Source organism: Chlorocebus sabaeus, chromosome 12 (genome assembly GCF_047675955.1).
Source record: "Chlorocebus sabaeus isolate Y175 chromosome 12, mChlSab1.0.hap1, whole genome shotgun sequence".
Classification (NCBI taxonomy): domain Eukaryota; kingdom Metazoa; phylum Chordata; class Mammalia; order Primates; family Cercopithecidae; genus Chlorocebus; species Chlorocebus sabaeus.
Genome location: NC_132915.1, coordinates 70,169,297 through 70,195,260, shown reverse-complemented (window position 1 = coordinate 70,195,260; position 25,964 = coordinate 70,169,297). Strand labels below are relative to the sequence as shown.

Below are 25,964 nucleotides of genomic sequence, written 5' to 3'. Positions count from 1 at the left end.
ATTAAACACTGACTCAGATCTTAACAAATAACTTTTGAGAAACAGAACAAATGAAATCAGTTTCTCTACCATTTAAGTATATCTCTTGGAGATCTATAGCCTCCCTTTAGGGGACAAACAAAGTCAGTTGTGTAGCCTTTGTTGAGTCTCATCTTATATTCAAGCAGATATGACTGCCAATTTTGAAAATAGATTCTCACACATTAAACTGGAGCTTATGGAAACATCAGTAGAATGAAACACAACATTCCATCCCTTTACAGAGATCATTTACTTGCAACTCAGGATAATTGGTCATATGTATTATCTACTTATGGTTGCCACTCACAAGCAGAGAACTTTTATAAGAAGGCTGGAAAGAGAGGTATATAGAGGCTTTTAGGTTGATACTGGATTCTTTGGCAAAAGTGAAAGGAAGAGGGCATCATTAAGAGAAGAGAGCAACATAGTATTTCCTGGGATACCATCTACTTCAGTAGCTTCAGAGTCACAGAAAATGGTGTGTTTCTATAAATCTTATTTACTGAAGGCCGACATGATAATTAACATTCCAGTACATAGTGGTATTTAACTTCTCATTAAAATGACTTATCTTGCCTCTTATTATTACTTTTAATGATTATTTAGTACACTTATGCTTCCCCCTTGAGGGTAAGATGTAGAAGGATTTAAGAGTTAGAAGGACTGAAGATTTAGATTTAGAAACATTCAAGATACAGCCAGGAAGTTATCTTTCAAGAATCTGCACAGACTGGGCACAGTGGCTCATGCCTATAGTCCCAGCACTTTGGGAGGTCAAGATGGGCAGATCACTTGAGGTCAGGAGTTCAACACCAGCTTGGCCAACATGGCAAAACCTCATCTCTACTAAAAGTACAAAAATTAGCTGGGTGTGGCGGTGCACGCCTATAATCTCAGCTACTTGGGAGGCTGAGTTACAAGAATCACTTGAACCCGGGAGGTGGAGGCTGCAGTGAGTGGAGATCATGCCACTGTACTCCAGCCTGAGTGCAGTGAGAGACTGTCTCAAAAAAAACAATCTGCTTGCCCACATCTTTATCATCAGAGTTTATGGTGTCTGTATTTGCTAATGTGATACACTGCTGCTATTTAAAATACTTCTACCCAACATATCTATCAAAGAAAAGGCAAACCAAAGTATAATATAAAATAAATCTTTTTTTTTTTTTTTTTTGAGATGTAATCTCACTCTATTGCCCAGGCTGGAGTGCAGTGGTGCCACCTGGGCTCACTGCAACCTTTGCCTCCCAGGTTCAGACAATTCTCCTGCCTCAGCCTCCCGAGTAGCTGGGATTACAGGCGCTAACCACCACGTCCAGCTAATTTTTGTATTTTTAGTAGAGACGGAGTTTCACCATTTTGGCCAGTCTGGTCTTGAACTCCTGACCTCAAGTGATCTGCTTGCCTTGGCCTCCCAAAGTGCTGCGATTACGGGTGTGAGCCACTGCACCCAGCTTTAAAATCAATCATTTATGTGAAATAATGAGAATGTGTAATAGGCACAGTCATTTTGTATCATTGTCCAAAAAAAAAAAATGCGAAGTCCTTGAGGCAGGGGGGATTTTGCTTTTTTAGTTGCCATTTTCTCCCTAGGCGCTAGCCAAGCGTTTTGTCTGTACAGTAAGCATTCAATCAATATTTCTTGAGTAAATTATTTAGTATAGATGTTTTAGGAAATGGGTGAAGGACAGTAAGCTATTTATACAAGTTGGTTGCTTTAATCAAATTAAAATCAGACTTAGATTGATCTAGTGAAAGTAGGCTAGATACTGGCATGTTTCTTTTGGAAAGAGAAAGAGGAAGGGCAAGAAGGGCAGTTATTTCTTTACAGCTTATTCTAGGAAGCAATCCCATCCCCAACTCCCTGCCATGAGTGGGAGTGCTTTGTCCCTGGGCTGAAATATTGGGACTAATCTAGAGGAATCACCACCCAGCAAAGGTTAGGCCTTTGTCCTTCACTGCAGCCTCGGTCCCAGAAGACGGAGTGCTGAGAAGAGGGAAGGTGACCGGTTGCAGGGACCAACAGTAATTCACATTCTCATCTGCTTCCCTCTCCTGGACACCCCAGCACCCCCCACACCCCCACTTCCACCCTGATTCTGGGTGGCGAGAGTGCAATCTGCATAGCTCACACTTACTTGGCAGCAGCATCTTTTCTCAACTGTTCATGCTTCATGAGGAGATTTTTCCTGTCTCGGAAGGCTTTTCTGACCTTGTACCCTTTGTAGACAGCTTGGATTTTGAAGGCGGCGATGTCTTGAATGGCTGCGATGGACAGGGCACCGTGCTCCAACATGAACTGGATCACTTCATGGCGCTCACCAAGCAAAGCATAATCAAGGGGTGTGTATCTGAAGTGGGAGGAAGATTTCTTTTTTTTTTTTTTTTTAAATTTTAGAATGTAATTCAAGGCACAATTAAACTGAAAATATTATCATGCAGCAGAAGGAAACTTCATTCTAAGATGTGGAATATTCCCTAGGCAAAGCCACCTTCTCTATAACAGGGCTGTTCTTTTTTTCTCCAAGGGGCACAAAACAAGGTTGACTACTGTGGGTCAGGTGCTTTGTGCTGCTAACCATGGCAGTTCCTGAGTTTTACTCCCTGGCAAACAAATAGGGGCCTATTGGAAACACATGATCACTTCCCTTCTTTCCCATGTGCCAAATAATTCCCTGCCCCTATCTAAAAAGGTAGTGAAGATATTAATTGTGAGATTTGTGAATTTGAGCCCATGATTACTGACAGTTAATGCTTATGAAGTAAAAAAACAAAGCTCCAAATGGAGAAATTCGGTATATGATAAGAATGGCCCTTTACATTTCTGCAGAAAAGATGGATTACTAAGTAAATACTGATGGGACAACCAGGTAGCCAACTGGGGGAAAAAAAGAGATTCTTATACCACATTTTATACCAAAATAAATTCTGGATAGAGCAAATATCTAAATATTTTAAAAAGGAACCATGAAAGTACCAGAAGAAACCAGGAAGATTAAAAACAAAATGATGTTGGAAGTCTTTTCTAAAAAAAAGATACAAAAGGCCTGGGTGCAGTGGCTTATGCCTGTAATCTCAGCACTTTGGGAGGCTGACGCGGGTGATCACTTGAGCTTAGGAGTTCGAGACAGTCTAGCCAACATGGTGAAACCCTGTTTCTACTGAAATTAGCCAGGCATGGTGGCATATAACTGTAGTCCCAGCTACTCAGAAGGCTAAGGCAGGAGAGTTGCTTGAACCCAGGAGGTAGAGGCAGTAGTGAGCAGAGATCACGCCACTGCACTCTAACTTGGGCAACAGAGTGAGATGCTGCCTCCAAAAAAAAAAAAAAAAAAAAAAAAAAATTCAGAAACCATAGAGAAGACTGACAAATCTAACCACATAAAAATAACAAAATTTTACAGGGTAAAAAAACCACCAAAGACAAAGATAACAGTTCTCAGAAGAGTAAATACTAATAGCTCTTAACATATAAAAAATACGTTCAACCTCACTCATTTAAGAGAAATATGAATTAGACTAACATGAGAAAGTACCTTTCAATGATGATCAGTTTGGCAAAAATCAGAAAACTTAGTAACACACTGCACTGGCAAGGATAGAGAGAGTCAGGCTCTCTCATATACTATTTTAACGTTTAGGGAGGATAATTTGGCAATATTTATCAAAATTATTCACATATATATGCCATCTGACATAGCCGTTTCACTCTTAGGAATTTATCTTACAGATCTGCTCTCATGTGAAATGCTTTATGTACAAAGCTACTCATGGAAGTACAGTTAGTCATAGCAAAAGAATAGAAACAACCTCAATGTCTATCAACAGAGGACTGCTTAAACAATGCACAGGCCATCCATATAATGAAGACATCTGTATATGCAGTCATTACTGCTGTATATGAATAAATAAAGAACAATCTCCAGGATGTCTTGTTAAATGAAGACAAAGAAAAAAGCAAGAAACAGGAGTTGTTATGGCATGTTCCGTTTGTATATTAAAAAAAAATCCTTGTATGTTTATCTATAAAAATGTATTTCCAGAAGTTTTCCAAGAAACTGCTAACAGTGATGCCTCTGGGGTAGGAAAACTAGCTGTCTCAGAGGCAGGGGTAGGAGGAACATTGAGTCTTCAGTGAACGTCCTTTTAAATTTCGTACAGTGTATATACATCACTGTTTTGACTATAAGGGATGAATATTATTGTCATATTGTTATATATTTAAATCTCAAATGGCAGCTTTCTAGATGTGTTATTTTTGGCACATTTTTTTTCTTTTTTTTTTTTGAGACAGGGTCTCACTCTGTTGCCCAGGCTGGAGTGCAATGGTGCGAACACAGCTTACTGCAGCCTCAACCCCTTCTGGGCTCAAGTAGTCCTCCTGCCTCACCCCCCCAAGTAACTGGGACTACGGGCATGTACCACCAAAACTGGCTAATTTTTGTTTTTTTGTTTTTTTGAGACAGAGTTTTGCTCTTGTTGCCCAGGCTGGAGTGCCATGGCGCAATCTCAGCTAACTGCAACCTCTGCTTCCCAGGTTCAAGCAATTCTCCTGTCTCAGCCTCCCGAGTAGCTGGGATTACAGGTGCATGCCACCACACCCGGCTAATTTTTTTTGTATTTTTAGTAGAGACAGGGTTTCATCATATTGGTCAGGCTGGTCTCTAACTCCTGACCTCAGGTGATCCACCCACCTCGGCCTCCCAAAGTGCTGGGATTACAGACATGAGCCACTGCACCCGGCCAATTTTTGTATTTTTTGTAGAGATGGGATTTCGCCATGTTCTCCAGGCTGGTCTTGAACTCCTGAGCTCAAGCAATTCTTCTGCCTTGGCCTACCAAAATGTTGGAATTACGGGCGTGAGCCACTGCATCGAGCCCATTCTTTAAAAAAAAATTTCTTTTTAAATTTTGGAAACATAAAAAATTGGGTTAATACACAGAGGAAAATAGCTATCATCCATATTCCCACCTTGAGAATTAACCACTGTTCATATCTGGGAGATATGATTTCTTTTTTTAAAGAAAAATTACTTTGTCAAAATGATATAGATTTTATGAACTCAAACACTGCAAAAAAAGAAAATTGAAGTAAAAAAATTCCCCTAATTCTACCAGCCAACAATGGTAATGATGACTATCACTTTTTAAACAACTTACTTTACATTTCTAAGCCTCAGTTTTCCTCATCTGATAAACAATGTAATACGCTGCAGACCTGGCACGAGGAGAAAATGGAAAAATAAGTATAAAGAGGATAGCAATGTTCCTGGCCCAAAGGAAGCAGTTAATAAATGTCAGCTCTGATTGTTGTTATTACAGGACATTCACTGCTGTATGGTTTGCAATACCATAGCACCTTATCAAAAATATTATCTCCATAGGACCCAAACTAGTATCTATGACCATCCCATGACCATCACTGATGCTGATTCCTCTCAGGATGACTTTGACCAGCCCAATGCCATCAAAGGTCTTGGGAGAAAACATCAGATGATTTATGAGGCAGAAAAAAGGATGATTATATGGATGCATGACTAGACATAGAAAATCATCCGATTATAGAAAAAAAATGATTTCTCTTCAAAACTTACATAACAGTCTCAGTTAAGACATAAAAAAAAGAGGTTTTTCATTTTAGGAGTATTTTGATCACTTTAGTAAGGAAATTGAGTTTGGGAGGAAACCCCAAACACTGAAATTAAGGAACTTCCATTTTAGGACAGCTTCATTTGCCACTTACTGTTCAGGGACCAGAAGGCTGTAAGTAAAAAGGCATCTATATAAACTTTAAAACATTATTTATAAGTGGATAGCATTTTTTAAATTCAGGAGAATTAAAAAAATTCTTGCTACAAGTTCTAAAATGCCTTTCTTGATTGTGCTTTCTCTAATGGAAAAAATTACCATAGAGTCATTAAACCATGCAGTAATAGAGCTAAACTGAATTTTAAAGGTCATTTAGTTCAGTACCTTCATTTTATAAATGGATGAACAGATTCAGAGAGGTTAAGCAACTTACCAAAGGTTATGTAAATTGTTTCTATAGAATGCAGACTAGAACTAAGATAACATGTCTCCCAGTTCAGTAATCCTTCCACAACACGTATATCAATTATTTAGTATGTTTCCTATCGAATAAAACTGTTTCTTAAATCAATGTGCAAACAACATATGTATTTGGTAAGTTTGATCATTTTTTCTATAATTATTAATAGGTAGTATCCTCCACATAATATATAAGCAGGATTAACAAAATTTAGTTTATAAAATGTAGGGCCCAAATTATTTCTTTACCTACAAATATTACAAAAGAAAATAACATGTAGCTTAATATATCCTAAAGAATGCTAATCTGGGAGTCAGGGGACCTGTGTGACCCTGGGCATTCTCTTCACTTCTCTGGTCTTTTGTTTCCTTATCTGTAAAAGGGGAAAGGAAGAAAAGAACTAGACTTCTTAGGCTGCTTCTGGATTGAAAATTATATCTTAAATATTTTTACTGTAAAAAATTGTATTTTTATTATGAAAAATTTTAAGCATAAAAAATGTAGAGAGAATAACACAATAAACCTTTACACACTCAATACCTAAATTTAACATTTTTTTGCTACATTTGCTTCATCTAGCCCCTTCCTTTTTATTTTTGCTAGAGTATTTTTTTTTTCTTGAGACAGTCTCATTCTGTCATCCAGGCTGGAGTGTAGTGGGTCAGTCTTGGTTCACTGCAAGCTCTGCCTCCCAGGTTCATGCCATTCTCCTGCCTCAGCCTCCCAAGTAGCTGGGACTACAGGCACCCACCACCATGCCTGGCTAATTTTTTGTATTTTTAGTAGAGACGGGGTGTCCGTGTCAGCCAGGATGGTCTCAATCTCCTGACCTTGTGATCTGCCCGTCTCGGCCTCCCAAAGTGCTGGGATTATACGCGTAAGCCACCATGCCTGGCCTTTGCTAGAGTATTTTACAGCTAATCTCGGAACTTCCATCATTTTGTCAGAGGTGTTGGAACCAGAGGACTCTACCTTGAGTGAGGGCTAGGAAAATGAGGCTGGGGCTTGCTAGGTTGCATTCCCAGAAAGGTATTCCTAGATGTTTACAGTTAAGGGAACAGACTGATAATGTTTACTAAACAAACCCAGACTTGAGGGAGTCCTAATATCCTGATATCTGGAGAACAAAGGCATTCCTAATTTTGCTTTAAAGATAATAATATTGATTCTTGCAAAATGTAGTAATTAAGAAAATGAATTCTTTATCACAAACCCTTGTAGCATAGCACATCTCCCCATAATCTCTTTTTTTTATCCTGTATATAAACAAATATTATACCTAGGGTGGACTCGTTTCTCCTCTTACTTTCGGGAATGCCCTACTCTGTCTATGGAGTAGCTGTACTTTCACCACTTTACTTTGTTAATAAACTTGCTTTTGCTTTGCACTGCGGACTTGCCCTGAATTGTTTCTTGCGAGAGATCCAAGAACCCTCTCTTTGGGTTGGGATTGGGACCACTTTCCTGTAACATCTTCATCTCTATGTGTTTAAGTATTCATCAGTAAATAATATGGGCATAGCCACAATGTCATTATTATACTAACAAAATTAACAGGAATTCCTTAGTAAAATCTAAGGACCACTTCATAATCAAATTTACCCAATTTTCTCAAAAAATGCATTTTTGTAATTGGTTTATTCAAATCAGTATTCGCAATATTTTATTCAGAGACACAATCCAAATATCTAGCATCATTTTAAGATTGAAGTCTATACCTAGCATTTAAAACAAGTGTGATCATAAAACACATTGTGATTATTACTACTGAGTCTTTCTTTATCCCAAATTCAACTTAGAAAAATTCAAGTGCTGTGACTATTCCCATCAGTGTTGGGGTGAGTGTGTCAGACAGTTATTGACTGAAAGTCAGCAGAAGCTGGCAAAAATTATGTCTATACGGTGTTCATCAACTGACTAGTGTCAATGTATGAGAAGTAAAAATTAGCCCTACACTGATGGTAACCAACCAAGAAACAATGTGGATATAGACAACAGACAAGATACAATTGGACCTGCCATGTGGCAGGGAATGGTCTGATGGGATGAGTAGAATGCTTAAACTGGAATGTCAATAAATGTAAAAGGCAGTGCCAAGTTCTGACATTTGTACATCAAAGTACATTGCTGATGAAACATTAACAGAGATTGGGTTATTGCCACTGTCTCTTTTTATCTATAGTTTGGCAAGTACAGTTATGAGGATTTTTCCTTTGGTCTTTTGGTCTGTAATTAACATATGCTTATTCTGGGAGACAGTAAACACCTTAATTCATGCAGTTACTTAGGTCTCATATTCAAGGTTTAGCATATAAATGGAAATTGGATTAAAAAAATTTCATTGTTTCCTTAAAAATATAGCAGACAGGTGGTACTGTTACACAGAATAAATTTTTATAGAAAAAAAACAAGTCATCACTAAGTCTGAGGATTCTTAAACTTTCTTTTTTTTTTTTTTAGAGTTTCAAAGGGAGACATCTTCAACTGTCCCTCTAATGAGGGAAGTTTCTGAAAGAAGTGGTAAAGGGGTTGGTTCTAGCAAACAGGAACATGTTTCCTCTGAGATGGACCTAGAGAAGTCCCTTCTCAACAAAGTTTCCCACCAACTAATAGAAAGAAAGAATGGGTGGTGGCTAAGAAGATGAGAATGGTATTATAGCAGGAGCCATTTTAGTTAGAGCATCCATGAAACATGGAAACTAACACAAAGACCTAGGTCAGAGGGACTGTCAGAGGCGTGTGAAGTCCATCTTAAAGAGGATCTGGTAAAATGAGGCTGAAAACTGTTGGGCTGCATTCCCAGAAGGTTAAGGCATTCTAAGTCACAGGATGAGATAGGAGGTCAGCACAAAATACAGGTCATAAAGACATTGTTGATGAAAACAGGTTGCAGTAAAGGAGCCGGCCAAAACTCACCAAAACCAAGATGGTGACCAGAGTGACCTCTGGTCGTCCTCACTGCTACACTCCCACCAGCGCCCTGACATTTTACAAATGCCATGGCAAAGTCGGGAAGTTACCCTATAAGGTCTGAAAAGGGGAGGCATGAATAATCCATTCCTTGTTTAGCATATCATCAAAAAATAACCATAAAAAAACAGGCAACCAGCAGTCCCCGGGGCTGCTCTGTCTCTGGAGTAGCCATTCTTTTATTCCTTTACTGTCTTAATAAACTTGCTTTCACTTTGCACTGCAGACTTGCCCTGAATTCTTTCTTGTGTGAGACCAAGAACTCTCTAGTGGGGTCTGGATTGGGACCCCTTTCCTGTAACAGGACCTCAGGTATGGAAGGGTGATCACAAACTCAGTTGTTACCTACAAATTATGAGAATCTTCCTAGATCTAAGACTACCAAGAATCGCTCTTCCTTAGACTTCACATTCTGTTTGCTCCTTTTTTTTTTTTTTTTTTTTTTTTTGAGACTGAGTCTCACTCTGTTGCCAAGGCTGGAGTGCAATGGCATGATCTCAGCTCACTGCAACCTCCACCTCCTGGGTTCAAGCAATTCTCCTGCTTCAGCCTCCCGAGTAGCTGGGATTACAGGCATGTACCACCATGCTCGGCTAATTTTTTTGTATTTTTAGTAGAGATGGGGTTTCACCATGTTGACCAGGCTGGTCTCGAACTCCTGACCTCAGGTGATCTGCTCACCTCAGCCTCCCAAAGTGTTGGGATTATAGGCGTGAGCCACCGCGCCTGGCCTGTTTGGTCCTTTTTATTGGGCCTGGATTCTTGGGCAATAACCCTAACATAAGTCTCCACACCTTATATTATTCATGCAATCTGCATTTAGATTAAACCCTGAACTTTCATCTTAACTTCTCCTTATGTTTTCATGCTACATGGTGGCATCTCTTTGTCCACTGACTGATAATATCCTCTTCATCAAGAGAAACCTCTGGAATATGTAACACATTCTGCTGGCCTAAATGAACTCCTGGGCCCAGTCAATCAGGATTTCACTGACCTTATGTTAGCCAGAAGTCAGAAGCAGGACTAAAATTTTCTCATCTGCAAAATGGGTGCTTGCCCTAGGCAATAGATAAAATTCTGAAGAGCTATAAAATCCCATGATTCTAAATCAATGTCACATGGAAGTTTTGCTCTTCTATTCTGGCTCAGTATTTCTTAGTGTAATGTTTTCTTATGAGTACAGCTATTATTTCTGAACAACATCTAACCTTGAGATTTAAAAAATCTGGTAGAAAGGATGTATGATAAACAAAGAGCACTTTTTAAAAAAAAAGTCAGCAACTTGGCTGGGCGAGGTGGCTCACGCCTATAATCCCAGCACTTTGGGAGGCCGAGGTGGGTGGATCACGGGGTGAGGAGTTCGAGACCAGCCTGGCTAACATGGTGAAACCCCATCTCTACTAAAAATACAAAAAAATTGGCTGGGTGTGATGGTGCATGCCTGTAATCCCAGCTACTCAGGAGGCTGAAGCAGGAGAATTGCTTGAACCCAGAAGGTGGAAGTTGCAGTGAGCCAAGATCGCGCCACTGTACCCCAGCCTGAGTGACAGGGCGAGACTCCAACTCAAAAAAAAAAAAAAAAGAAGTCAACAACAACTTACCTCTCTTCATTGTTTTCCATCTGATTAGGGAACGCAGCAAAGTCTAGCAGTAATTTAATGGCATCAAGGTATCCATTGTTGCAGGACCAATGCAAAGCTGTTCTTCCCTATAAGCATAAACAAAAATCAAGTACATCTGGAGTATTTTTGGACATGTGGTTATTTATGCTAACTCAAAATTAATATAAGCAATCATTTTTCCAAATTGCTTATTTACAAAAAGGGAAAATATTAAATATACAGTGGAGAAAGCAAATGACATTTGACCCAAGCGCTTGTAATTAACGCTTTTTTTTTTTTTTTTGGAGATGTAGATTTGCTCTTGTCTCTCAGGCTGTAGTGCAATGGTGAGATCTCAGCTCACTGCAACCTCCACCTCCAAGGTCCAAGTGATTCTCCTGCCTCAGCCTCTTGAGTAGCTGGGATTACAGGTGCCTGCCACCACGCCCAACTAATTTTTATAGTTTTAGTAGAGACGGGGTTTTGTCATGTTGACCAGGCTGGTCTCAAACTCCTGACCTCAGGTGATCTGCCCACCTCAGCCTCCCAAAGTGCTGGGATTACAGGCATGAGCCAACGCACCTGGCCAATTAACACTATGTTAAGGGGCATCATGTATCTCCAGAGGTAATACTCTGAGAAGGATTCATATTACTTATGTAATATTCCAACCAAAAATGTGAAACCTGAATCTAATTATGAGGGAACGTAAGACTAACACAAATTGAGTCAAATTCTGTAAAATAAATGGCTTATATTCTTTAAAAATTTCAATGTCATGAAAGATAAGAGATGAAGCATTGGTAGACATAAAGAGGGGATACTTCATAGTGTTAAAGGAGTCAAAAAGGAAGATATCACAATGCTAAATTTGTATGCATCTAATAACAAAGCTTCCAAATATACAAGGGAAAAACTGACAAAATTAAAAAGGAAGATAGTCAAATCCACAGTCATAGTGGGATTTTAACCCATCTTTTAAAACAGCTGATAGAACAGACAAAAGAGCAGTAAAGATATATAAGACCTAAACAACAGGCCTAAAAAAAGGGCCCTGAGATATATATATACACACATATATATATATATTAAAAAAAACACTGCATCCAACAAGGACAGGGTTGGTGCTCTTTTCACATGTACACAGAACATTTACCAAAATCGATCATATGCTGGGCCATAAGGTTCCAAAAAAATAATGCACTCCATCACAAAGATGTCCATATCCTAGTGCCTGGTACCTGTGAATATGTTGTTACATGAGAAGGAAGAATTAAGGTTGTAGATGGAATTCAGATTGCTAATCAGCTGATCTTGAGATAGGAAGATTATCTGGGTGGGCCTGATGTAATCACAAGGGTCTTTATAAGGGAAAGAGGGAGTCAGGAGGGTGAGTGTAAGAGTTATACAGATAAGTGATACAGAGAAAGGCTCAACCAGCCAATGGGGCTTTGAAGATGGAGGAATGGGGTCATCAGCCAACGAATGTGGGCAGCCTTCAGAAACTGAAAAAGTAAAAAAATGGATTCTCTCCTAGATCCACCAAAAGAAAAGCAGCCCTGGTGACACCTTGATTTTTAACCCAGTAAGACCCATTTTGAATTTCTGACATCTAGAATGGTAAGATAATAAATCTGTGTTGTTCTAAGCCACTAAACCTGTGGTAATTTGTTACAGCAGCAATTAAAAAAACTAATAAAATCAATTTAAAAAATGAGAAAACACTTAACTGACTAAAAATTAAACAGTACACTTCTAAATAATCTATGTGTCAGAGAATAAACCAAAATAGAAATTAGAAGTTAGAAAATAGAAAAGACAGGAGCAAGACTAATGAAATAGTAAACAAACTCAAAATACAGGCCAGGTGCGGTGGCTCATGCCTGTAATCCTAGCACTTTGGGAGGCTGAGGCAGGTAGATTGCTCGAGCTCAGGAGTTCAAGACCAGTCGTGGGCAACATGGTGAAACCCTTTCTTACTAAAACTACAAAAAATTTAGCCGGGCAGGGTGGGCGTGGTGGCTCACATCTGTAATCCCAGCACTTTGGGAGGTCCAGGCGGGCGGATCACGAGGTCAGGAAACCGAGACCATCCTAACACAGTGAAACCCCATCTCTACTAAAAATACAAAAAAATTAGCCAGGTGTGGTGGCGGGCGCCTGCAGTCCCAGCTAGTCGGGGGGCTGAGGCAGGAGAATGGTGTGAACCTGGGAGGTGGAGCTTGCAGTGAGCCGAGATCACGCCACTGCACTCCAGCCTGCGTGACAAAATGAGACTGCGTCTCAAAAAAAAAGAAAAAAAAAAAAATTTAGCCAGTCGTGGTGGTGTGCACCTGTATAGTCCCAGCTACTCAGAGGGCTGAGGTGGGAGGATCACCCAAGCCTGGGAAGGTTGAGGCTACCATGAGCCACGATCATGCCACTGCACTCCAGCCTGTGTGGCAGAGTGAGATACTGTCTTAAGAAACAAACAACCAAACAACAACAACAACAACAAAAAAAAAACCCCAAATCTCAAAATATATAAAATCCACAAAGAAGTAAGTCCTTTGAAGAGATGAATATCAAGTTTTTTTGTTTGTTTTTGTTTTTTTGTTTTGTTTTGTTTTTTTAGTGCTCCAGGTAAGGAATGAAGAAAATTAAAAAAAAAAAAAGAGAAAGCACACATTACTAATATATGAAATAAACAAGAGGAACTCACTAGAGATCCTACAGACATAAAAAAGATAAGGGAATATGTGTGTGACAAAATTTATGCAAATACATTTGACATTTTGAATAAAATGAATAAATTCCTCAAAAAGTACAACTTACCAAAGCTGAAAGAAAAATTATTAGAAAATTTGAATAATTAATGGAATTGAATTGGTTATTTAAAACTTTTACACAAAGAAAACGCCAACACCAGATAACTTCAAGAGGAAGTTCTTCCAAACATTTAAGGAAGAAGTAATACCAATTTTATTCTCCAAGAGAATAAAAATAAGGGACTATTTTCTAACTTTTTTTTTTTTGACAAGGTTAGCCTTACCTTGCTACCAAAACCTTGCGACTATAATACAAGAAAGGAAAATTATAGGCCAATCTCTCTCATAAACATAGATGCAAAACATCTAAAAAAAAAAAAAAAATCAATCAATGTAATTTGCCCTATTAACAGAAAAAAGGAAAAAAAAATCCTGTTGATAAATGCATAAATAGTATTTGACAAAAACCCAACTATGATTTTAAAAAACTCTTGGCAAGTGGGAATATAACGAAACCCATAGCAACGTCTTACTCAATGGTAAAATGTTGAAAGCTTGCCATCTGACAAACCAGAATGAATCAAGGATGCCAATTATCACCAATTCTATTCAATATTGTATTGAAGGTTCTAATTCAATATGGCACATCAAAGAAATGAAAGGCATAAAGATTGGAAATGAAAAAATAAAAATGTTATTATTCACAGATAGCATGCATGATTGCTTATGTAGACAATCCAAAGCAATACACATAGCAGCTAATAGAACTGGAAAGATACTTAATATGCTACTTATGTAAAAAACTGGCAACTTGGTAAAGCATTAAAAGTACTACAAATTATAAAAGATGCATTCCTAGTATCATAAGGACATGGACCATATTTTACATACTTTTCTTTATGTTACTTTTACATACAGTAACAATCTTGATAAATACTTGTTCAATGAGTTGATAGGGACTTGAGTTAATAGGTATAGCTAATTTTCTGACTTGGAGAACATAATTAACATGCAAATATTTTTAAAGAGTTAAAATAATTTAATTAGCAAAAAAAGTTAATACTGGCTAAACTGAGAGAAGTTAAGACTACACAGCTGGGGAACGTATAGATTAACCAGAATCTTTTAGAAATCAGTTTGGCAGTATATATATGATTTGGCAGCCTAATCATATTAATACATGATTGGTTGGTTTGATTTGATAATCTCACTTAGGGGGAATTATTCTAAGGAAATGATCCTAAAGGAAAAAAGTTAAATGCACAAAGATAATTACTGAAACTTTACCTATAATAATGAAAAAGTGACCAGCAATAGGAAGTTACTTATTTAACCTAATATTTGGGTTAAGAGCATACTTTGGATACTAAATCTCCCCCCAAGCTCCCCCAACTGTTGTTATCTTAGGCTAACTACTTAAACTACATGAGCTTCAATTTCCTCATCTGTAAAATGAGAATAATAGTAACTACTTTATAAGATTATTGTAAGGATTGAATAAACTATTAAACATAAAGTTCTTAGAACTCTGGAATTTTAAGCATTCATGATTATTAAGAAGATTATATATCACATGAGAAAATGGTGACAATTTTAAGTACACAAAATGTGGTTTGAAAATCATGTAATAGGCCGGGTGCGGTGGCTCACGCCTGTAATCCCAGCACTTTGGGAGGCTGAGGTAGGTGGATCACGAGGTCAGGAGTTTGAGACCAGACTGACCAACATGGTGAAATCCCATGTCTACTAAAAACAATACAAAAATTAGCCAGGTGTGGTGGTGCATGTCTGTAATCTCAGCTACTCAGTAGGCTGAGGCAGAAGAATTGCTTGAACCCGGGAGGTGGAGGTTGCAGTAAGCTGAGATTGTGCCACTGCACTCCAGCCTGGGTGACAGAATAAGACTCTTGTCTCAAAAAAAAAAAAAAAAAAAAAAAAAAAGGGGAAGAAAATCATGTAATAGGCCAGATGTGGTACCTCATACCTATAATCCTAGCACTTTGGGAGGCTGAGGTAGGCAGCTCACAAGGTCAGGAGTTTGAGACCAGCCTGGCCAACATGGTGAAACTCCATCTCTACTAAAAACACAAACATTAGCCAGGTGTGGTGGCGTGCGCCTGTAATCCCAGCTACTCGAGAGGCTGAGGCAGGAGAATCACTTGAACCCAGGAGGCAGAAGTTGCAGTGAGCTGAGATTGTGCCACTGCACTCCAGCCTGGGCAATGAAGCGAGACTCCATCTCAACAAAAAAAAAAGAAGAAAAGAAAATCATGTAATAGGGTCAGGTGTGGTGGCTCATGCCTGTAATCCCAGCACTTTGGGAGGCCGAGGTGGGCAGATTACCTGAAGTTAGGAGTTCGAGACCAGCCCAGCCAACATGGCAAAACCCAATACTAAAAACACAAAATACAAAATACTAAAAATACAAAAATTAGCCAGGCATGGTGGTGGATGCCTGTAATCTCAGCTACCTGGGAGGCTGAGGCAAGAGAATCGCTTACACCCAGGAGGTGGAGGTTGCAGTGAGCTGAGATCGCGCCACTGCACTCCAGCCTGAGAGACAGAGGGAGAGTCTGTCTCCAAAAAAAAACAAAAAACAAAAAAACAAAAAGGCCCTGGTTCCAAAATGGCCAAATAGGAACAGCTCCAGCCTACAGCTCCCAGCCTCAGCGACACAGAAGACGGGTGATTTCTGCATTTCCAACTGAGGTACCGGGTTCATCTCACTGGGGCTTGTTGGACAGTGGGTACAGGCCACAGAGTGTGAGCCTAAGCAGGGTAGGGCATCATCTCACCCGGGATTCCCTTTCCTAGCCAAGGGAAGCCATAACAGACGGTACCTGGAAAATTGGGACACTTCCACCCTAATACTGTGCTCTTCCAATGGTCTTAGCAAATGGCTGACCAGCAGATTATATCCTGCACCTGGCTTGGAGGGTCCCACACCCAGGGAGCCTCGCTCATTGCTAGCACAGCAGTCTGAGATCGAACTGCAGGCAACAGCGAGGCTGGGGGAGGGGAGTCCACCATTGCTGAGGCTTGAGTAGGTAAACACAGCAGCCAGGAAGCTTGAACTAGGTGGAGCCCACCGCAGCTCAAGGAGGCCTGCCTGCCTCTGTATACTCTACCTCTGGGGGCAGGGCATAGCTGAACAAAAGGCAGCAGAAACTTCTGCAGACTTAAACATCCCTGTCTGACAGCTTTGAAGAGAGTAGTGGTTCTCCCAGCACGGAGTTTGAGATCTGAGAACGGACAGACTGCCTCCTCAAGTGGGTCCCTGATCCCCGATAGCCTACCTGGGAAACACCTCCCAGTGGGGACCGACTGACACCTCATACAGCTGGGTGCCCCTCTGAGACAAAGCTTCCAGAGGAAGGATCACGGAGCAACATTTACTGTTCTGCAGCCTCCACTGGCGATACCCAGGCAAACAGGGTCTGGAGTGGACCTCCAGCAAACTCCAACAGCTCTGCAGCTGAGGGTCCTGACTGTTAGAAGGAAAATTAACAAACAGAAAGGACATCCACACTAAAACCCCATCTGTATGTCACCATCATCAAAGACCAAGGGTACATAAAACCTCAAAGATAGGGAGAAACCAGAGCAGAAAAGCTGAAAATTCTAAAAATCAGAGCATCTCTTTTCCTCCAAAGGAATGCAGCTCCTCGCTAGCAATGGAACAAAGCTGGATGGAGATTGACTTTGACGAGCTGACAGAAGTAGGCTTCAGACGATCGGTAATAACAAACTTCTCTGAGCTAAAGGAGGATGTTTGAACCCATTGCAAAGAAGCTAAAAACTTTGAAAAAAGATTAGACGAATGGCTAGCTAGAATAACCAGCATAGAGAAGACCTTAAATGACCTGATGGAGCTGAAAACCATGGCATGAGAACTACGTGACACATTCACAAGCTTCAGTAGCTGATTCAATCAAGTGGAAGAAAGGGTATCAGTGATCGAAGATCAAATGAATGAAATGAAGCGAGAAGAGAAGTTTAGAGAAAAAAGAGTAGAAAGAAACGAACAAAGCCTCCAAGAAATATGGGACTATGTGAAAAGACCAAATCTACATCTGATTGGTATACCTAAAAGTGATGGGGAGAATGGAACCAAGTTGGAAAACACTCTTCAGGATATTATCCAGGAGAACTTCCCCAATCTAGCAAGGCAGGCCAACATTCAAATTCAGGAAATACAGAGAACACCACAAAGATACTCCTCGAGAAGTACAACTCCAAGACACATAAGTCAGATTCACCAAAGTTGAAATGAAGAAAAAACTGTTAAGGGCAGCCAGAGAGAAAGGTCGGGTTACCCACAAAGGGAAGCCCATCAGACTAACAGCAGATTTCTCGGCAGAAACTCTACAAGCCAGAAGAGAGTGGGGGCCAATATTCAACATTCTGAAAGAAAAGAATTTTCAACCCAGAAATTCATATCCAGCCCAACTAAGTTTCACAAGTGAAGAAGAAATAAAATCCTTTACAGACAAGCAAATGTTTAGAGATTTTGTCACCATCAGGCCTGCCCTACAAGAGATCCCGAAGGAAGCACTAAACATGGAAAGGAACAATTGGTACCAGCCATTGCAAAAACATGCCAAAATGTAAAGATCATCAATGCTAGGAAGAAACTGCATCAACTAACGAGCAAAATAACCAGCTAACATCATAATGATAGGATCAAGTTCACACATAACAATATTAACCTTAAATGTAAATGGGCTAAATGCTCCAATTAAAAGACACAGACTGGCAAACTGGATGAAGAGTCAAAACTCATCAGTGTGCTGTATTCAGGAGACCCATCTCACATGCAGAGACACACACAAGCTCAAAATAAAGGGACAGAGGAAGATCTGCCAAGCAAATGGAAAACAACAATGACAAAAAAGCAGGGTTGCAGTCCTAGCCTCTGATAAAACAGATTTTAAACAAATATAGATCAAAAGAGACAAGGCCATTACATAATGGTAAAGGGATCAATTCAACAGGAAGAGCTAACTATCCTAAATATATATGCACCCAATACAGGAGCACCCAGGTTCATGAAGCAAGTCCTTAGAGACCTACAAAGAGACTTAGACTCCCACACAATAATAATGGGAGACTTCAACACCCCACTGTCAATATTAGATCAACGAGACTGAAAGTCAACAAAGAAATCCAGGAATTGAACTCAGCTCTTCACCAAGCAGACCTAAAAGACATCTACAGAACTCTCCACCCCCTCAGCACCACATCACACTTATTCCAAAACTGACCACATAGTTGGAAGTAAAACACTCCTTAGCAAATCTAAAAGAACAGAAATTACATCAAACTCTCTCTCAGACCACAGTGCAATCAAATTAGAACTCAGGATTAAGAAACTCACTCCAAACCGCTCAACTACACGGAAACTGAACAACCTGCTCCTGAATGACTACTGGGTACATAATGAAAAGAAGGCAGAAACAAAGATGTTCTTTGAAACCAATGAGAACAAAGACACAACATACTAGAGTCTCTGGCATACGTTTAAAGCAGTGTGTAGAGGGAATTTATAGCACTAAATGCCCACAAGAGAAAGCAGGAAAGATGTAAAATTGAAACCCTAACATCACAATTAAAAGAACTGGAGAAGCAAGAGCAAACACATTCAAAAGCTAGCAGAAGACAAGAAATAACTAAGATCAGAGCAGTACTGAAGGAGATAGAGACACAAAAAACCCTTCAAAAAATAAATGAATCCACGAGCTGGTTTTTTGAAAAGATCAACAAAATTGACAGACCGCTAGCAAGACTAATAAAGAAGAAAAGAGAGAAGAATCAAATAGATGCAATAAAAAATGATAAAGGGGATATTATCACCGATCCCACAGAAATACAAACTACCATCAGAGAATACCATAAACACCTCTACACAAATAAACTAGAAAATCTAGAAGAAATGGATAAATTCCTGGACACATACACCCTCCCAAGACTAAACCAGGAAGAAATTGAATCCCTGAATAGATCAATAACAGGTTCTGAAATTGAGGCAATAATTAATAGCCTACCAACCAAAAAAAGTCCAGGACCTGATGGATTCACAGCTGAATTCTACTGGAGGTACAAAGAGGAGCTGGTACCATTCCTTCTGAAACTATTACAATCAATAGAAAAAGAGTGAATCCTCCCTAACTCATTTTATGAGGCCAGCATCATCCTGATACCAAAGCCTGGCAGAGACACAACAAAAACAGAGAATTTTAGACCAATATCCCTGATGAACGTCAATGCGAAAATCCTCAATAAAATACTGGCAAACCGAATCCGGTAGCATATCAAAAAGTTTATCTACCACGATCAAGTTGGCTTCATCCCTGGGATGCAAGGCTGGTTCAACATATGCAAATCAATAAACGTAATCCATCATATAAACAGAACCAATGAGAAAAATCACATGATTATCTCAGTAGATGTACAAAAGGCCTTCAATAAAATTCAACACCCCTTCATGCTAAAACATCTTAATAAACTAGGTATTGATGGAATGTATCTCAAAATAATAAGAGCTATTTATAACAATCCCACAGCCAATATCATACTGAATGGGCAAAAAGTGGAAGCATTCCTTTTGAAAACTGGCACAAGACAGGGATGCCCTCTCTCACCACTCCTATTCAATATACTTCTGACCAGGGCAATCAGGCAGGAGAAAGAAAGAAAGGGTATTCAATTAGGAAAAGAGGAAGTCAAATTGTCTCTGTTTGCAGATGACATGATTGTATATTTAGAAAACCCCATCATCTCAGCCCCAAATCTCCTTAAGCTGATAAACAACTTCAGTAAAGTCTCAGGATACAAAATCCATGGGCAAAAATCACAATCATTCCTATACACCAATAACAGACAAACAGAGAGCCAAATTATGAATGAACTCCCATTCACAATTGCTCCAAATAGAATAAAATACCTAGGAATCCAACTTACAAGGGACGTGAAGGACCTCTTCAAGAACTACAAACCACTGCTCAATGAACTAAAAGAGGACACAAACAAATGGAAGAACCGTCCTTGCTCATGGATAGGAAGAATTAATATCGTGAAAATGGTCATACTGTCCAAGGTAATTTATAGATTCAATGCCATCCCCAGCAAGTTACCAATGATTTTCTTCACAGAATTGGAAAAAACTACTTTAAAGTTCATATGGAACCAGAAAAGAGCCCACACTGCCAAGACAATTCTAAGTCAAAAGAACAAATCTGGAGGCATCATGCTACCTGACTTCAAACTATACTATAAGGCTACAGTAACCAAAACAGCATGGTACTGGTACCAAAACAGAGACATAGACCAATGGAACAGAACACAGCCCTCAGAAATAATACCACACATCTACAATCATCTGATATTTGACAAACCTGACAAAAACAAGAAATGGGGAAAGGATTCCCTATTTAACAAATGGTGCTGGGAAAACTGGCTAGCCATATGTAGAAAGCTGAAACTGGATCCCTTCCTTACACCTTATACAAAAATTAATTCAAGATGGATTAGGGACTTAAATGTTAGACCTAAAACCATAAAAACCCTAGAAGAAAACCTAGGCAATTCCATTCAAGACATAGGCATGGGCAAGGACTTCATGACTAAAACCCAAAAGCAATGGCAACAAAAGCCAAAATAGAGAAATGGGATCTAATTAAACTAAAGAGCTTCTGCACAGCAAAATAAACTACCATCAGAGTGAACAGGCAACCTACAAAATGGGAGAGAAAATTTTTACAGCCTACCCATCTGACAAAAGGGATAATATCCAGAATCTACAAAGAACTTACATAAATTTACAAGAAAAAAATCAAACAACCCCATCAAAAAGTGGGTGAAGGATACGAAAAGACACTTCTTAAAAGAAGACATGTATGCAGCCAACAGACACATGAAAACATGCTCATCATCACTGGCCATCAGAGAAATGCAAATCAAAACCACAATGAGATACCATCTCACAGCAGTTAGAATGGCAATCATTAAAAAGTCAGGAAACAACAGATGCTGGAGAGGATGTGGAGAAATAGGAACATTTTTACACTGTTGGTGGGACTGTAAACTAGTTCAACCATTGTGGAAGACAGTGTGGCGATTCCTCAAGGATCTAGAACTAGAAATACCATTTGACCCAGCCATCCCATTACTGGGTATATACCCAAAGGATTATAAATCATGCTGCTATAAAGACACATGCACATGTATGTTTATTGTGGCATTATGCACAATAACAAAGACCTGGAACCAACCCAAATGTCCATCAATGATAGACTGGATCAAGAAAATGTGGCACGTATACACCATGGAATACTATGCAGCCATAAAAAAGGATGAGTTCATGTTCTTCGTAGGGAATGCAGCTGGAAACCATCATTCTCAGCAAACTATTGCAAGGACAGAAAACCAAACACCGTGTGTTCTCACTCATAGGTGGGAATTGAACAATGAGAACACTTGGACACACGATGTGGGGAGCAGGGAGGGATAGCATTAGGAGATACACACCTAATGTAAATGATGAGTTGATGGGTGCAGCACACCCACATGGCACATGTATACATATGTAACAAACCTGCAAATTGTGCACATGTACCCTGGAACTTAAAGTATAATTAAAAAAAAGAAAAAGAAAATCATGTAATATATTTATTTTTATACATGCATACATGTGTATACCATGCAATCTTTTATAAAAGTCATAAAATTATTTCAAGTGTATATTATAACTATGTTAAATTATATATATATAAAAATACTGGACGAGAACATGGACAAATAATAGTCTTGATTAACAGATGGATTTGTGGGTGATCTCTTCATCTTGTAAACTGTTGTTTTACTTATGTTTACAACAAAGAAGAAATACTCTAAATTCTTTGGAGCAAACTTAATATAGAAAAGACATAGAATTTCTACCTCTTTGTCTTGAATATTAGGGTCTGCATTATTTTCCATGAGAACTGCCATGCAGTTGATATAGCCTCCATATGCAGCACACTGCAGAGGGGTTCTTCCTGCATAATCCTGAACATTTGGATTGATCTTATTTTCTATTAATATTTGGCAAACATCAGCATTTCCTCCCAGTGCTGCCCAATGTAGAAGAGAATGTCCATCTTGGTCAACTAGATCTACTCTTGCTCCACCTAGAAAAGCACAAATATAATGAAAATGTCTAATAGAAATAGCATTTATTAAAATGAATAGAAGTAAAAAAACCACAATTCTTCCTTAAATGCATTTATTAAAATGAATAGAGTAAAATAATAAGAATTGTTCCTTAAATGCTTTATTCTTGTGGAAATGCTTCCACATACATTGTCTACTTCAGATTTTCACAATAAGCTTGTAAATTGGACTGGCTAGGAATCACTCCCGCTTTATATAAAATAAAATTGAGGATCAGGCAGGTGAAGTGACTTTTCCTATATCAAGCAACTCCCAACAAGTGGAGCTAGGAGTAGAACTTGAGGTTCCTCACGCCATGTTGGGTGATCATCCCTTCATCCTTGTACTTGTGCAGCTTTCTGGTAAGGAAAGCTTTATCTCAAACAGAGTATGCAAGAATTCCTACCTATTAAGAGAGACTTATTAGGAGTACTGTTATTAACCCACCTTTAATGAGTGTCTGAATCACATCTTTGTGTCCCATCTCACAGGCTCGGAAAAGTGGAGTATGTTTCATAACGTCAGTAGCATCCACTTGAGCGTTATTTTCCAGTAATAACTTCACGGTGCTGACATGGCCAGAAAGGGCAGCAGCATGCAAAGCTAAAAGGGAACCAAAAGAAAGTGATGAATTAGTCAATAACAACTTCACCTTTTAAATTATTATATGTCCTTTCTTCTCTTGATTTCCCCATCATTTTGAATAAATGCAATCTCAATTTTAAGGATTCCCTAATTTATTTTTTGCTTTTTTAGATTGTGCCTTCCTCCCTATGTATATGTATCACTCACACTTTCCCCTTTCCTTCTACCTTTCTCTTCTTGCTATTTTCTTCCTTTCCGTCCTGTTGGTCTGAAATGGTATCCCCTTCTAAGCTACTAGTTTTCTCTTTTCAGCTATTGGTTTTCTCTTTTTCTCTTTCAAGACAGCAAGAAAACAATGCAAAGATAAATGATTTAAATGATGTACACAATTCTGCCCAACAACCCACTCAATAAGCACATGTCCCTAAGGGATCATGTGACTGGAGACATCAATAGACTGTTCCTTCCATTGGTTAAATGTGCTGTTCCTTCAATTGGCTTGCGTACCCCAGTGGTACTGAAAAGCATGTACATCTTGCTGCATTGAGTGCATTTTTAATACAATATCACTCCAAATACAAGCCAGCTACTTCCCCAGGGCTCAATTTAAGAAACAGCGAGGTGGCACATGTCTATAGTCCCAGCTACTTGGGAGGCTGAGGCAGGAGGACTGCTGGAACCCAAGAGGTCCAGACCAGTCTGGAGAAAATAGGAAGACCTCATCTCAAAAAAAGAAAAGAAACAGGAATTTGCTTCACTGGAGAAAAACTGAGATGGAATATGGCCTCCTCTCTTGTGCCTTCCAGAGGTTTTAAAGAGTAATTTTGATTAAATGTGTTTCATGTTACACTGACTCCTACCTATGTTAAAGAGTAATTTTGATTAAATGTGTTTCATGTTACACTGACTCCTGCCTATGTTACTCCACTGTAATGCTTGGCTTATGTCATCCCTCTATAGGTTTGAATTAGCCAAAATAACACTTCAGATGCCTGGGCCAGTTCGAAGTATTACGGCTCTATAAGGCCTAGAACAGTGTCTTTTTCATAAAGGGTGATCCATGGAGCAAACCTGGGATGCAGATTTTTGGGCTGAGTAGTATTATAATGCTGGATGTTTAGCATAGAATACAATAGATAAGGTTACATTCTAGGAAGGAAAGCAAAACAAAACAATTCTCCATCAATAAAGTATTATATAATGAAAATTGGTATAATTAAAGTAATAAAAACTGTTTTGATATGTAGAATCACTGAGGGACTACTTTTGATTGGTGGTTACAGATAGCTTTGCATAAGAGTGGATGTTTAAGCTGAGACCTGAACCATGAAAAAGACAGAGTGAGACTCCGTCTCAAAAAATAAAATAAAATATAAAATAAAATAAAAATAACCTTGAACTTAACTATTGTTACTCCCACTTTGAAAAGTGGTGCAAGTTTCTATAGAAACTTAATTTTTTAATGTAATTTTATATTACGGAAACCTTCAAACATATTCAAAAGTAGACAATGGTCCAGTGAACTCAATATAGCTATCACCCAGCTTCAACAATTATCAATACATGGCTAATCTTGTTTTATTTATTTATTGAGCAAAGGAAGAGTTAGTACAGGACAGGAACGACTGTGTGTGTTTAAGGAAGGAAGGGTAGTTGCAGCACAGTAAGTGACAGTGGAGTAAGTCAGAAAGGTAGAAAAGGCCAGATCACAAATGGTCCTATTGGCCAGTGATGGAAGACATTTGAAGGGCTTTATGTAGTGGAGTGATATTATCTGATTTATGCTTTAAACAGATGACTCTAGCTGTTCTAAGGAGAATGTATTTGTAGTAGATTAAAATATAAGCAGGGAGACCAGTAAACATTTCGGCAGTAGACTGAGTGAAAAATGATAGTGGTCTGACTAGGGTGGTTGGAATGGAGATGGAGAGAAACAGAATGATTTAGAACATGTTTTGGAGGTGGAGTCAACAGGACTTGCTACAGGATTTGACATAGAATCTCTGTCCATGTAGCCTGGGAATCTGAATTTAAACAAACACCTCTAGTAATTCTTATGCCATTCTTGAATTTGGGAACCATTGACCTAAATGGCTAAATGTTAGTTTGACCTAGACAAGATTCAGACAGGCATGAGTAACTTCAAATATCTGAAGTGCTATCACATGGAAGACAGCACAGGGTAGAACATTCAGTTTGACAAATTTTGGCTCAGTATAAGGAAGAACATTCTAATAGAGTTAAGATGGCAGTAGTGGGTTTTCTATATTGGAGCTGTTCAACAAGAGGCTGAAAGACCACTGCTGAGAATATCATAAAGCAGATGAAAGCAACATATAATATCTGTGATATTTCAGTGATTTCACATTTTAAGAGCATAAGAACCCTTTTCCCCCAAATGAAAATTTATAAAACACCTAATATATAAAACAAGTAAGAGTTGAGTGGTTCTGACTAAATCAGAAGTGGAGCATTACCCACTCGACTGTCTATTCCCTCAGCTAAGTATTTCAGGTACCTCTATAGAAAACCGTTGTTATGAAGAACATGGTTTGGAAAACCCTGGGCTAGATTTAGTTTTAAGGTGACTTCTAATTCTGAAATGCTACAATTCTGTGATGTGGCATCCAGTATGAAATATACTCTATAGATAACATCAATATCAAATTTTTTAAAAAGATAAAATTTCAGTTAAGTAACAGTTAAAATTAATGATCATATTAAAAGAAATCCCCATTTATAACTATTTGAATTTACTTTATATTTATTTATTTATTTGAGACAGAGTCTTACTCTGTT

At 38.9% G+C, this 25,964-nt stretch overlaps 1 protein-coding gene across 7 annotated transcripts in view; it reads right to left on the bottom strand.

The window, feature by feature from the left end:
- The window catches only part of INVS (inversin), a 234,741-nt gene that overhangs the window by 63,555 nt on the left and 145,222 nt on the right, over nucleotides 1-25,964 (bottom strand). For all 7 annotated transcript variants that reach the window (XM_073021805.1, XM_007968584.3, XM_073021807.1 and 4 more), the window contains 4 exons: nucleotides 23,028-23,183; nucleotides 22,329-22,558; nucleotides 10,645-10,751; nucleotides 2,160-2,372 (listed from right to left, as the gene is read on the bottom strand). In XM_073021805.1, the coding sequence (XP_072877906.1) occupies nucleotides 2,160-2,372; nucleotides 10,645-10,751; nucleotides 22,329-22,558; nucleotides 23,028-23,183 (706 nt within the window). The remainder of the gene's footprint in view (nucleotides 1-2,159; nucleotides 2,373-10,644; nucleotides 10,752-22,328; nucleotides 22,559-23,027; nucleotides 23,184-25,964) is intronic.